Consider the following 14,182-nt stretch of genomic DNA (forward strand, 5'->3'; position numbering starts at 1 on the left):
ATGACCTGATATTTGATTGATTTAGTGAAATATTTGTATGTATGTTCAAATAATTTTAAATTCTAGAGAAGGAAAATGATCAGGAACGAATGGGAATAATAATGAAGTTTGGCTTGGCCCGGAAGAGGAGAGCTGTTGAGGATAGAGTTTTTGCGATAATCATACTGGATTACCTTTCTACCAAGTGAAACTGATGTAACTCCATTAGCAATTCGACCTGCGCCTGTGGTGCCTCGGCATGTAATGCATAGCGAAGAAAAAGTTTGCAGAAGATGACAAACACTATCTTACAGATAGCTGATAATTGCGATTACATAAGCTGCTTCAAAGTTTGGTTTGGTTGAAAATTTGTACAGTTTAAACAAACAGGATCAAGCTCCCGGGAGATTATGCTATTGAAGAAAGCCGCCTGTGGACTAAGGAATCAAACAACCTCAGTTAGGCAACATCATCAACTCTTGTCTGGAATAGAGTGATTCCATCATTCAATGTGCGATAGACCGCCACCGCTTTCAGCCTTTGTCCTGTGTACATAAGCCCGAACATATCAGTAGAAGCACCAAAGTACAACAGAATTCCACATCAAGAGTCAAACTTGTTCAAGAGTGAGTCAAGAATGTAAAAGTTATTCGAGTTAAAGATTGAATCAATTCGACCCCATCAAGAGCAACGTGCTAATAAAACAAGCAAGACTAACTGGTCGTGAGCCTCTTATGAGGCCATTAAGCACAAGGTGAGGACAATGCCAAGAAAAAGATAAGTAAACCAATCATCCTAATTGTTGCAGTTAGCGACCAGGTTGGTTCAAAGATTAACTACACTATAAACTTCATCTATTTCAACTTTCAAATCCAAACTGAAGATTATGAAAGAAGGACAGAGGACAAGCAAGAATCAATTTGAAAGAGAGAAATGGCTTACTTATGGTCAGAGGGGTTTGGCATCAGCTCGTATACAATTGTTGCAACCACGTCCCTCTTCAGCTGTTGAAAATGGACAAACAGATCAGTTGCATGGGAAGAAAAGGAAAAGGAAGAAGGAAAGAACTAAGTCCTGATCTTGGAGAGAGATTACCTGAGTGGCCTCTCCTTTGAATCCAATATAGTGTATCTGAGTTGTGTCGCCCCCAAAATTGTCGGGAAAATGCAAAGTGATATTGCCTACGCTTTGAAACTTAGAATATCTAAAGAAAATAAAAAGCTGTAAAATATCACTTTCTGGAAACAGGAAAGGTGAATATCACTGAAGTAAGGGCACGAGTTGCTCAGAACACCATTATTATAGGAAAAGGGAACAAAAATATGTAGGTATTTATAAGCAAAGAAAATGCAGCAAGACAACTAAGATACTGGAAAGTTTTAATTACCTCGTCTGGTATTCTAAGGCCCCATTCAAGTTTTCTACCAGATCCCATTCCTAAAAAGAAGCATGCATCAAAGTCAATAGGTTAAGCACAGGAACTGTTCAGTAAGATTCACAAAGAGGCTAAGTATGGGAAATACCTGTACAGCTTGCATACTTTGTGCATCTGAGAAGTCAATACCTTCTCGGTTGATAAACCTTAGATATAATCAGAGTACCAAGAATTTAGAAAAAATATGAAATGTCTAAATATAACCATAAGTTATGCAAACCGCTTAAAAAAGTGCGAGTCGTTATTCCCTTGAGAAATCAATGCCAATTCCAAAATGAAACTTACGAACATATATATGGAAGAGGACATGCATCTGTCTGGTGAGCTCATTTTTTCTTTTCTTCTCTCTCTCTCTCTCTCCCCTTCGCGGAATTGTCTAGTTAGATTTTGGCCTAGCAATCGAACTAAATTTTGATAATAAAGAAGTTCTAAGAATGTATCAGATATTCATTCTTAAAGGAGAAATTTGATTATGCTACCGCATTATATGTTAAGAAACTCATGTCAGTCTTCTTGTAGACAGCAGAGGAGAAGCCCCACACTAACCTCTTAATCCATCACTTATGGTTCTGATTTCCCGAATATTTGTTGAAATTAATTAATCAAACCTTTCCCAGTTTCTTACAGTAATGTCTGAAAATTGCTCTAGGAAAGGCTTAACCAAGACTTTTAACAAGTATTATTCAAAACATCCAAGTAAACCATGAAAAGATAAGAGCCATGGCTAGGAAAAAACTTATGCTGGAAATCATTCAAAAATAGATAGTTGTGTAAATTTATTTATCCTAACCTCATCTGCTAGTGGTAAAAATTGTCAATTAGTTCTAAAGTGCAAAACTTCAGTAATTGCATCAAGATAAGCTAACTTATAACAAGTATGTGTTGAAGAATTGAACTTACACCCTCAACTTTGACGGGCTAGTTCCATCAGCACCCCCAACAACAGAAATGCTTTTGATTTTAACATCTGACGTGAAGCTGTATAAATTGAACATGTATAATTTTATGAGAACTATCTTTCCTAACCAATAAAAAACTGCTATATATATAACACATAAGTTTAAAGGTCAATGACTTGTCTTATAAAAACATAAATATGTATTAACAGAATGTCATCTTATGCATATTTTGTAATCAAATGAAAATGAAAAACAAACCAAGATAAATCAGAAGAGCTTTCTGTAACTACCAAGTTCTTAAGAAGCATGGTAGAGTATATTCACACAGAGAAAAGAGTGGCCAGGTTGTACACTTGTTGCATGAAATGATGAATGACTTCCAACAGATGAAGAACTGCATTGAAGAGAACGATAGCAAGAGAAAAGGGTAGGGTACTCACGGAATGAAAACAAGTAACTCAGGATCACCATCGTTGCTTTCTAAGTGCCCCTGTCATGGCAAAAGTGATTTCACTATGCTATCAAGCGTGGTTCAACGGGATTAGCAGCTCAGCAAAGGCAAAATTAGTTATAAGAGTAAACTTGGCAACGCACAATTGTTTATTGCCAATCTTCTAATTTAGGAGTAAAGTCTCCCAGTGCATCAGATCAATGTGCTGGAGCATTTATGTGGGATCATGCTTTTACATAAGAAGATTTGAAGCTACAATGTGAAAATATAGAGGCATCAGGGTTGCCAACTGAGAAAGCTTACTTCATAAAAAAATCTCTTAAGACATTTGCTAGACAAGCAAATGCTTTAGCCTCTGTCTCATATAGAACGCACAAATAGTTTGGCTACTAGAAACAGCTTCGAACTAACTATCCTTGAAATGTTAAAGCTGCAGGTAAAACACATAAGGTTGCGTTCTAGTGATAGATATTATTATATTGCCTGTGGGTTGAATTTACCTCGGAAGAATTAAGACGCTGCTCCCAAGCTTTAAACACTGACTTTACACTTCCAGGAACAGCTTCATTTAATGCTGATACCTGAATGAAATTTTGAAGAAGAAAGGGGCTGTATAAGACTAGCGGTATAGACAACAGGGAATTTCTCAAGAGTGAGAAGAAAAAGCAGTCTCCCATCAAGAGTTCTTCTCTTTTATGTAAAGCACATAAAAACAACAAGAGAGAGGACCTTTTGATGAGTATTAACAGAATGAGTAACCAGCAGGTTCCTAGCAAGTAATTCTTGCTGCTCCATCCATTTGTATCATTACATACTTTACTACATTAACTTGCAGAACACCATTTCTCTGTCTCACTTCTTTAGTTCATACATTTCATGCTTTCTGCAAATTATATATGATGCAATAAGAGCCGTAAGTAAAAACAGAACAAGTTATAGTTGTCATGTGAGCCTATAGCTAATCAACTCAAGATGACCTTCAAATTATCTCTACTAGGTGTTTTTACTATTGCCAGAACCATGAAAATAATGGTATCATCACTCTGTACTTTCGCAGCTTGAGGCAGATAATATAGTTGAATACCAGCTCACATGGATCATTTTATGAATTCCCCGGACGTAGTGTGTGCAATGGGTTATTCAGTGGAGACCCAGCTCAATTATTTTAAGGTTAAAAGAGGAAACAACCCCAATAATGCACAATAACACTGGAAAAAGTTCTAGAACTATTTGGTGGAAATGATGGGAAAGGCAAAAGGATCTCGACCGAGATCACTGTATTCACTCGGAACACAACATGTCAGGAATCAAAGATGGACAGCACATAATGCTGGATATGATAAGAATTCGCTACTAATGTACAGTTTTGCTCGATATTAGACTCGACGTCACTGCAAATGCATCATTTGCTCTTCATGATGCGTGCATTTACTTAACGATGGCCAGTACTGAGCATTTTTTGTCACACAAGATGGAAAACAATCTCAATGTTTTGGCTCATAAATGAATCACCGGAACAGTCGAATAAGAGATAAAGCGCACCTGAGCTAGTCATCATCAGAACCAGACAAAAAACGAAGAACAGCGTGTAAACCAAGCGACGATGCGAAACAACAGAAACCTCAAGAAAAAGTTTAACTAGTCATGAATAAAGATACTGCAGAATTCGTCCCAACAGATTAAACATTGAGCTTAATCGAAGATTCTATGGACAAGAAACCTTAGCAAGCTCGAGATGAATCTGACAAGGGAAGCGATCAAACAGACAGAAAGAGCACGAAGAGAGAGAGAGAGAGAGAGAGAGATGGGATAGGAAAAACGGGACCTTGGAGAGGTCGATGTGCTTGTAGAGAGACCAATTGGAGGAGCAATCGTGGTCCTCGCAGCTGTGATCGTGCATACACGCCATTGTCGCTTTTTCACCTTCACTCCGAGAGCTCTCTGCTCTGCTCTGCCCTTCCTTTCTCTTTCTGCTGTTTCACGCTTTCACTTCCATTGATTCCATGATTTCCATCCAAGGAAGAAGAAAGGCAGAAGAAATGGGGGCTGTTCCTGGGCTGAGCATGAGTTGGGCTGGGCCAATGATTCGGCCCATGGGCTTTGGGTTTCTCTAATTCTATTATGATTTGATCATCCATTTTTTGATAAGTTGATAATTTGATAGATTCATTATTTAATGTTTGTTAACACCTGATTTCAGATTTTTCAAAATGAAGGCTCAATCGATGAAATTGACTGGAAGCCTGTCGCAATATTGTGCCGAATTGATTTGTTGGGCCCTATTTGGAAATTATATGAGGATTGAGTCAAAGCCTAGCATGGTCGATAAAAAACCCACCATTGTGGATTTATTGCTTATAAAAATAAACGAAGAAAAGAAAAAAGAAGAACCTCAGCATGTTGATTTGTTCAGCCGTATTCAAAAATTATATGAGGCCTAGGTTTGTTGGAAATATAAAAGTCAATTGAAAAAAGTTAATTTCACATCGAAAGACTTATCAGCTCGAGCTTTTAAGTTGAAAGTTGAGTTTAAGCCTATATAAGTCCGATAGAATTTATATAGTATCAGAGCCCCATGGTAATGATCCTGGGACCACACCAGTGAAGTCTGATACCGGAAGTAGAAGCCCAGCTCGTAGTAGTTGATCCCTCTCGCTCGAGTGTGGAAGAAATAGCCCACATCGAGGCAGTTAAGGCCCGAGTCCGGAAGAGATGAGAGACCAGCTCGAGGTAAGTTGTTGAGGGCGAGCGATTAAGGTTCACGTGGCCCGTGTAGGCAAATCATGAGAAAGACCGCACGGTGCCACGTGAGGACTGGTGTTGGGAATATAAAAGTCAATTGGGAAAAGTTAATCCCTCAAAGACTAAAAGAAAATATGATGGGTCTCACAACTTATCAGTTCGAACTTTTAACTTGAAAGTTGAGTTTAAACCCATGTAAACCCGATATAATTTAGAAGGTTGAAGATTAACATGGTAGATAGAAGCCCCGCGTAAGAGGAAGGAGGCAGATTTGGTCGTCGGAGGCCAATGGGGCTCCTGGCGACCCAATCTCAGCATGGTTGGCGGGAGCACCCACCTTCTTGGTCGGAAGATCGTCCGAGAGGGAGGAGTAAAATAAAATATTAGGATGTTATTATATAAATATGTGATTTTTTTTGTCACATTGACTATTTACTCAAGCAAGTCCCTCTATAACACTTTATTGTCTCAATTAGCCCCCCCTTTAACTTAATGAATGTTGGATGGAAGGACCTCTGTTTTTTCGGAGACCCAACAGATGTAGTCATGATCTAATTTATGTGCGAGGGACTTAATTAATGTATTGCCTTTAGTTGGGGATATAATTGAGTAGTGAGGTACTTAAATAATGTATTCAAGATCTAATTGATGCAATCAGGGACCCAATTAATGCAAATTTTATATATTAGATATCCAAGTTAAGAAAGAAAAGGACTGAAGGATTAAAGTGATGCAACCCCATCTCTCAGGGGTCTAATTGTCTATTTACTCTTATAAAAGTTTTTACGTAAATAATGTACAATAGATGAATGTGAAAATGGATATTGAATGGACTTGTATTATAGAGTAAATTGACTATATTTTGCAATAATTGCTATTAACAGATGCAAAAATTATTCTAAGATATTACATGAATAATATATGATAAATAAGTGTGGAATTGATTATTGAATAATTAACTGGAAAATAACCAATTAAGCATAAACATAAATTATCGCAAAATCACTAATCATATGAGTATGTGATCCTATTAAAAAGAACAGAAATTTAACACTTGAAATCGAGAATTTCGAACAACACTATATTGAGAAAAATGTGGGGAAATGTCATTTGTACAACTAAATTGAATATCTGTAATTTATCTGTGTATTATATTATTGATAAATAAATATGATGCATATTAAATAAAGCTAGACGAACTATGAGCGGGCAAGATGTATTATGCCTAATTTAATTTTCTAAAATTCATATATTTGTTTAAGGAAATTCTAGAATAAAAGTTAGTCTTACCTCCGGTCCGAGCAAGTTTTTATTTCCCTTCAAATCTAAAAATTCTTTTCTTCAATCACTTGCTATGCTTTTCAAATGAATTCAATCCCGACCAACATGATCACAAACAATTTTTAAATCACTTCAACTACCTCTACGTAAAAATGCAAATAGAACCTTACAATTTTATAGAGCAGTCAATTCAACTGAAGAACATTACCACTACCTTTATAGAATACTATCCCAACCTACAAAGGATGAATTTTTTTTCTCATAATCGTGAAGAGTGACTTTCACTCTCAAATGAGATATATTATGCAATCTCACTCCCTTCATTGAAGCCTCATCAAAGCCTATGCATCAGAGCAACTATACTCAATATTACAATATTACTCATTTCTCTTATAAGAGATTTTAATTTCCGTGAATTGAAATATCACAAAATGTGATAATTTTATTTATATTCATTATAATATAGTCTTATCATCTTTCATGAGTACAAGTTTTTTTTTTAATTATTTCCAAGAGCAAGGTGGTGACATAATATTGTGTCACTTGTGACATTTCTATTTATGGCCACACGAATAATCACATAATATAAGGCTTCCTTTGTCCTGCGCGGCGCATTCTTATGTCTTGTTCCTACTTTTACTATTGAATATCGATAAGCAGTTAGAAAATTATTGAGCATAATTTTCATTATAAAACAACTGATACAGAATATTAGAAAAATAATTATATATCAAGTACTAATTGATCTAGAACGATCTTGAGTAATATGTAAGTAGGTCTAGGAGGGTTGTTGCTAATGAAAAAGTGCTGAAACAGAATTGTTAAAAAATAAATATTAATTCCAAAATAAGTTAAAGTATTTTGGAGATACTAATTTTAGTAGTGTTGAAATTAAAATTAGTGCTTAAACTAGAGAATAAACATAAACAATTTTCTTAAACATCTATTAACTTACTGGAAAAAATTACATTTGCAACTGCTAAAAATAGGCGAAGTCATAGTTTTGAAAATGATCACAAAACACCATTTATGCTTTAAAAAAATGAAAAAATGTTTATTCAACTTTCTACGCACTCCTAAACGAACTTGTACATGATTAAATAAGTATTTAGTGCACATTAAATATAAGAATCAATTGCAAAATTGTCACTAAATAAACAGTTTAATATTAGTCAAAAGTTTAATGTATAAGACATTATTATTCAAAATTAAAAATTAATTATTAAAAATTCTTATTAATATATGTCAATAGACCCGTGCAACAAACGGGACTAGATTAAAATCTAATTACAAGATAAAATTTGCACTAACAATCTTATTAATAGTGCCATAACTTTTTTTTGGGTATATTGCCATAACTCTTGAAAATATAAATACCCAACTCATATTTGCATAAAATTTCACTTGCAACGCACGAGTTATTGTCTAATTGGTATAACTCCTAGCCGAATTTTATTCCTTAAAACAGATTTACCTGTATAAAGAATACATGGACGCACATATCATTTTTGGAACTAAATTTAAATAAATGTTAAAATACAAACTTTTTTTTCGATAATGAAGGTTGATAAACTTAGTATAATAAAATGAAAATATAACTAGCTAATAAAGGGGAATGGGTAGTCCCAACACGAATATCTTTCGGAACCTTTTAGTCACGAGGGTGTGTGCCAATGCATTACCCCTCTTAAATATACAAATTCTCTAAAATCGGAATTTGGTAAGTGTATCTTTTCACATAGAATTTATTTATAAAACAATAAAAACGGCTCTGTGTTCACATAATTGTGCCCCGTGTTCCCCAATTTTTTATTCCAAAAACTTCCATCAACTTTTCATTATTTCTCATTTGTAACCTTTTTATTGGTTTTTATATTCCGTAAGTTCTTTAAGTAGTTTCTTGTAGGGGTCTATGGGTCCGAGTACCCTATTTTTTTCATAATAGCCGGACTCTACCTTGTAGAGGTCGTGTTTCAAGATTTTGGAACTAGACCCTATCTTGTTGGAACTTGGAATCGGAACTTACTTGGAACTTGAATTATACTAAAGGTTCCGAGTACTCTGTTAGAACTTGTAATATTTTTTTTTAATCTTCAACCACAATAAATTAAATAAATAACCAAAATCGAAAAGATCTCATTCACAATCAATCAAAAAAAATATATATATATATATATATGGACGTAAATTAATCGGATCACATCCATCCATAGAACTAAATGAGTATGTAACTCTCCTTAGGATTATATAATAGACAAACTAAATACGCAACTAAAAGATTATGTAGCTATTTAGCAAAAAAAGGATGATGTAGCTCTTCTTAGTAAACAAAGCAAATAAGTTCTCCTTAGAATTCTATAGCTACTACATCGCATATAGAGAATTATGTAAATATAAAACAATTTTTTCATAAAAAAATATAGATCTCGAGTACTAGTTCCGTGGGTACCATGTATGTTGAAACCGGAACCGGAACTTATTTTAACCGGTTCCCGGACCCTACCCTATTTTCAATTGGAGTTACCCGGACCCTACCTTAATGGGTATATTTCAACCGGTTCTGGGTATACCCGATATCCATGAACACCTAGTTTCTTGCATATATGTTTGCTCTTGGGGGTTTGCTTACACAATAATGTACCACGTGTCCCAGAATTTTTTATTTCAAAAATCAACTTTTCATTATTTTTCATTTGCATCCTTTTCATTCTCTTTCCATATTCCGCAATTTTTTTAGGTACTTTCTCGAATATATACATCTGTGGCCAATTTTAAATTATATTCTTTTCAGTCATAAATGTATTAAATTAGAATAGTGATGATCTACGATACATTTAAAATCGGTATAGTAAAACTTTTAGAGAGCGACTGTACCGTTTATTTTTATAGACTGCTCATCGTATTTTATTTTTGATAGGTATATATTTGATACTAATAAAACAAAGTGCTACCATCGGTGAACTAAAAACATTTGGTGTAGTGATGATGGTGCCCTTCCCTGCCCCAAATGTCCCAGTTTAATTCCTACCTTTGACTGCTCTTTTTCTCTGTTTTTTTCCCCCTATTATTACTTTTTTTACTCATAATTTGATCTTACATTTCTTCTAGACAAGTTATGATAAAATAAGATAACGTAAATGAAGCCCAGACGAAGGCCTGGCCAAAAAAAAAAAAGATAACGTAAATGAAAAACTTACACATAACATTCTTTTGACATGGCAACTATTAAACAACAAAAAATAAGTTTTACTGCAACTGACTCTTAAAAGAGGTAGTAATAATATACATTTTCGAGCTTATAAGGATTTGCAAGACTTTTGGGATTGTTATATGGGTAAAACTCAAAAGGTGACCCTCATATATATATATATATATATATATAATCAAGGATTATTATCTAAGAAGAAATAGCGAGAATTGGAAATAGATGTTCGGTTTTTGGCATTTACTATTCAATATACTCTTTTATTTGTAAAATATACAAAAAAGTTAATGTACTAATACTAACTAAGTCACAAAAAAAAAAGAGTTGATTTTTTTTTTGTTACAAAAGAGGCTTAAAGCTTAGTACAATGAAAGAGAAATCATAAATAACTAATAAATTGGCACGGGTAGTCTCAGTAGGTATCAAACTTATAATCTCTAGTTCAACAAGAGAGAGCGTTCACCACTACGCTATACAGAGATAGGGCTAGGTGGAGGAGTGGGGGCAATTGCCCCCCTAAGATCTTTGACAAAAATCATAATTCTACTTGTAATTGATGCATTTGTTATTAGTGCCCTACAACTATCAAGAAATGCCCCCTGCTCTGCTTATATTTGAAAACTTATCTAATTTTCCCCTCAATACATATAACTGTCCACATATTATTCTCTTTCCATCCTTTTGTTTTTGGTAAATTTGGGAGCTCTTTCCTTTTCGTGTAGGTAAAATGAGATGAGTAATTATTCCCTCTATTTTAGGTAATTAGAAAATTTCAAGATCATCCTACAATAAATTCGATGAGTTTTCTATTTCTCCCTTTTCCTTTTTCTATTTTTTTCCTTTGGCTTTGTAACATTAACAAGTATTTATTTAAAAATAAAATTACTTTATCTTATTTTTTTCTTTTTCTTTTTTGCAAGGGGGACTTTGTTGAAAATTTTAAAGAGTAAATAAACGATAACAATAATACGAACTTCTAAGAGATAATTCCCTTACAACTCCGTGTGAAAAAATTTGAATGAAAGTTTTTTCGAGAAAACTTTTTCATGAAAATCCGTAAGAAACCAATATTTTTCGATAGATTTCTAACTAATTTATCGCTCGGGAATTTCTTGTAGTAATATGTCTATCAACTATTTTGTACCCTAAAAATATTCCGGGCTCCATCCTCTTTTGATAAAATAAAAAAAAGGAGTTTATTCACCATTGAGTATCCATAATTTATATAAATAATGATTCCGATTATATACTTAAGTTTCTTTTATATATTTTTTCGGTAGTTTCCTTTATATAAATTAGTTCATAAACGAATATTTGTGATAACGATATTATTGGTGGAAACAATCCGAAGGTGGGAACGCACGCGATTTATCCTAGTAGTTTCATGTTTTTAAACCAACTTAGGATTAACCCCCACACATATAACATACTAGATGATCTTTTTTTTTCAGTAACATTGTAGATGATCGACTATGCATGACGTCTAGGCAATGCATGGAGGTAGCTATTAACCGAGTTGTCTCACTGTCACATTAGATGAAGATGGGAAATTAATGGGCTCTATGATGAGAGCTGATAATTTCTCCTCGCAAGAGGTCTGCTGGAGACGTGAATTCAGTTCTTTTCCTAAATATTCAATAGTTGGGATCGGTATAGCTTACCCCCCGAGATGTTGAGGTAGCATTCTCATCCATAGAATTAATCATTGAATTGTTATATTGTAAACCGATTGAATCATTGTGTTGATAATATTTCCAACTGTGTGATGTGATGATTCATCAGTCAACCCAAATTTTATATTCAGATGTATTTCTTTAAATTAAATGGACAATTATTTTGTACCTGATTTGGTCCACAAGTCACCTGAATATTCTGCATTTCCACAACCCTTTAAATAACATTAATAGGAATCCATTATTGTTATATAATAAACGAAATAGGAGGAGGAAGACAGAATATTCCAAGAAATTTAATTTGAGATGCAGCTTATATGGTATGGTTCTCTCCTCATGTTCTGTTGACCTTCACAAATGGGTTGTCCATGTTTATCTTATTTTTCTAATTCATCCAAACGGGTTCTCTAAATCAATATTCTATGAGTTTGATGATATATTTTTACAAAAATTAATAATATCTTATGATCTTATCATATAGAATCCCTAATTGCGGAATTGTTGTGTTGAGTATGGAGGAAGATAGAATATTGCAAGAACTTTAATTTGAGATGCAGCTTATATGGTAAGGTTCTCTCCTCATGTTAGGTTGACCTTCACAATTGAGTTGTCCATGTTCATCTTATTTTTCTAATTCATCCAAACGGGTTCTTTAAATCAATATTCTATGAGTTTGATGATATATCTTTACAAAAATTAATAATATCTTATGATCTTATCATATAGAATCCCTAATTGCGGAATTGTTGTGTTGAGTATGTCTCGTATTTAATGGAGAATCCAAAGACTCGAAGACTGGAGCGGTAACTAGATCAGACGAAAAAGGAATGACGAAATATTAGATTATCCTGAGATTATATTTCCTATTTTATAAGAATTTCGTTATATCTCTTAGATTTTTAAACAGAGAAATTATTTTTAGAGATATTAGATATAGTTCTTGAATAATTTTGGAATATTTGAAAGGGAAAAATATCATAGAATTATATTAGAATATCTTTGAGATATTAGGAATGTACTGTATCTATTTAAAATGGATAAAGTATTGTATTAAGACAACACGTTGTGTGGGAATCATGGATAATCTTCTTGGAAATTCTCAGGTTTACTCTCTTGAAGTCTCTAGAGTGCATAGAGTAAGAGGGTAGTGAGAATTGAGAGGATTGTGATGTTATTCTCGAGTTGGGTCTTGTAAAGGGGGTTGAAAACACGAGTGTGATCCCGAGTGTGTAATATCCGGTTTATTGATATAGTGGAATCTCCCTACTTTGTCAGTAGATGTTTCCCTTGTCTTGAGGGTTTTACCATGTATATTCCGGTGTTATTTCTTTTCTTTTCTCGGTCTAGATTTCTCGAATTCGGCATCTTCTACAACAAATTGGTATCAAAGAGAAGTCTTGGAGAGGATGAAGATGTTGGGAGCAAAGTTCGAGATGGAGAAATTTGACGGATCGAACGACTTCGAGCTATGAAGGTCAAAATAAAGGCTTTGTTAGTGCAACACGGTCTTGAGGGAGCGCTAGAAAGAGAAAAGAGGCAACTTGCGACCCTGTCACCGAAGGAGAGGAAGACGATAATGTCGAAGGCTCTAAGCGTCATCCAATGGTGCCTGTCAAATAAAGTTCTACGAGAGTTATACGATCAGGACTCGGCACCGGAAATGTTTGGGAAGCTGGAATCTCTTTATCAGTAGAAGTCCTTGACGGGCCGGTTGTACTTGAAGTGGCGATTGTACCAGTTGAAGATGACTCTGGGTACTTCCGTAGAAGATCACGTGGACCTCTTTAATCAGATCGTGATGGATCTCGCAAACGCGGAGGACAAGATTGAAGACGAGGATTGGGCTCTAATGTTGTTGTGATCTGTCCCAAAGGCATACGAGAGTTTCGTGGATACCATGCTCTACGGTAGAATGAGTATCACCTTGGAAGATGTTAAGGCATCATTGAACTCGAAAAAGTTGCAAAAAAAGGTGATGGAGCACCATGGAGACAACGGTGAAGGCCTAATAGCAAGGGGCAGATGGAGCGAGAAAAGGGTCTCGTGGCATGAGCAAGTCAAGGGGTAAAAGCTGATTTGTTAGAACTGCAACGAGGAAGGTCATCTCAAGAGGGATTGTCCAAGGAGAAGAGGCAAGAAAGGCCAGCTCTCAGGGGATGCGATGGTAGCTGAGAAAAGTCACAAGGGAAGAGATATTTTGATAGCAATAGGTTTTGGGAATGCAGCTGCCAAATTTTTCACTATATTTGGCACGTCACGTATCTTGTGGTTTCTTGATTCGAGATGCACTCATCCATGTTTGCTATGATAAAGAATTGTTTTCTACTTATCGGTACATAGAAGATGAAAAAGTTCGTATAACTAATGGTGACACATATGATGTTGTCGGATTAGGTGAAGTATGAATCGAACTGCATACTGGGGTAGTGAGATGTTATTAGGGGATGTTAAGCATGTCCCAGGATTAAAGAAAAATATGATCTTGTTGGGTACACTTGACAAGCTTGGCTATAAGTA

General features: G+C 34.8%; 1 protein-coding gene across 1 annotated transcript; it reads right to left on the reverse strand.

Annotated features, from left to right (window-relative positions):
* Positions 1-262: 262 nt before the first annotated feature.
* Positions 263-4,771, reverse strand: LOC116188987 (PITH domain-containing protein 1). The gene is made up of 9 exons (XM_031518467.1): positions 4,590-4,771; positions 3,265-3,345; positions 2,754-2,803; positions 2,315-2,392; positions 1,503-1,560; positions 1,367-1,416; positions 1,075-1,183; positions 922-983; positions 263-524 (listed from the first exon to the last, which is right to left on the reverse strand). The coding sequence occupies exons 1-9, from the start codon at positions 4,671-4,673 to the stop codon at positions 482-484; spliced, it is 615 nt and encodes a 204-aa protein (XP_031374327.1). The 5' UTR covers positions 4,674-4,771; the 3' UTR covers positions 263-481.
* Positions 4,772-14,182: the final 9,411 nt, after the last annotated feature.

Source organism: Punica granatum, chromosome 1 (assembly GCF_007655135.1).
Source record: "Punica granatum isolate Tunisia-2019 chromosome 1, ASM765513v2, whole genome shotgun sequence".
NCBI classification, from domain to species: Eukaryota; Viridiplantae; Streptophyta; class Magnoliopsida; order Myrtales; family Lythraceae; genus Punica; species Punica granatum.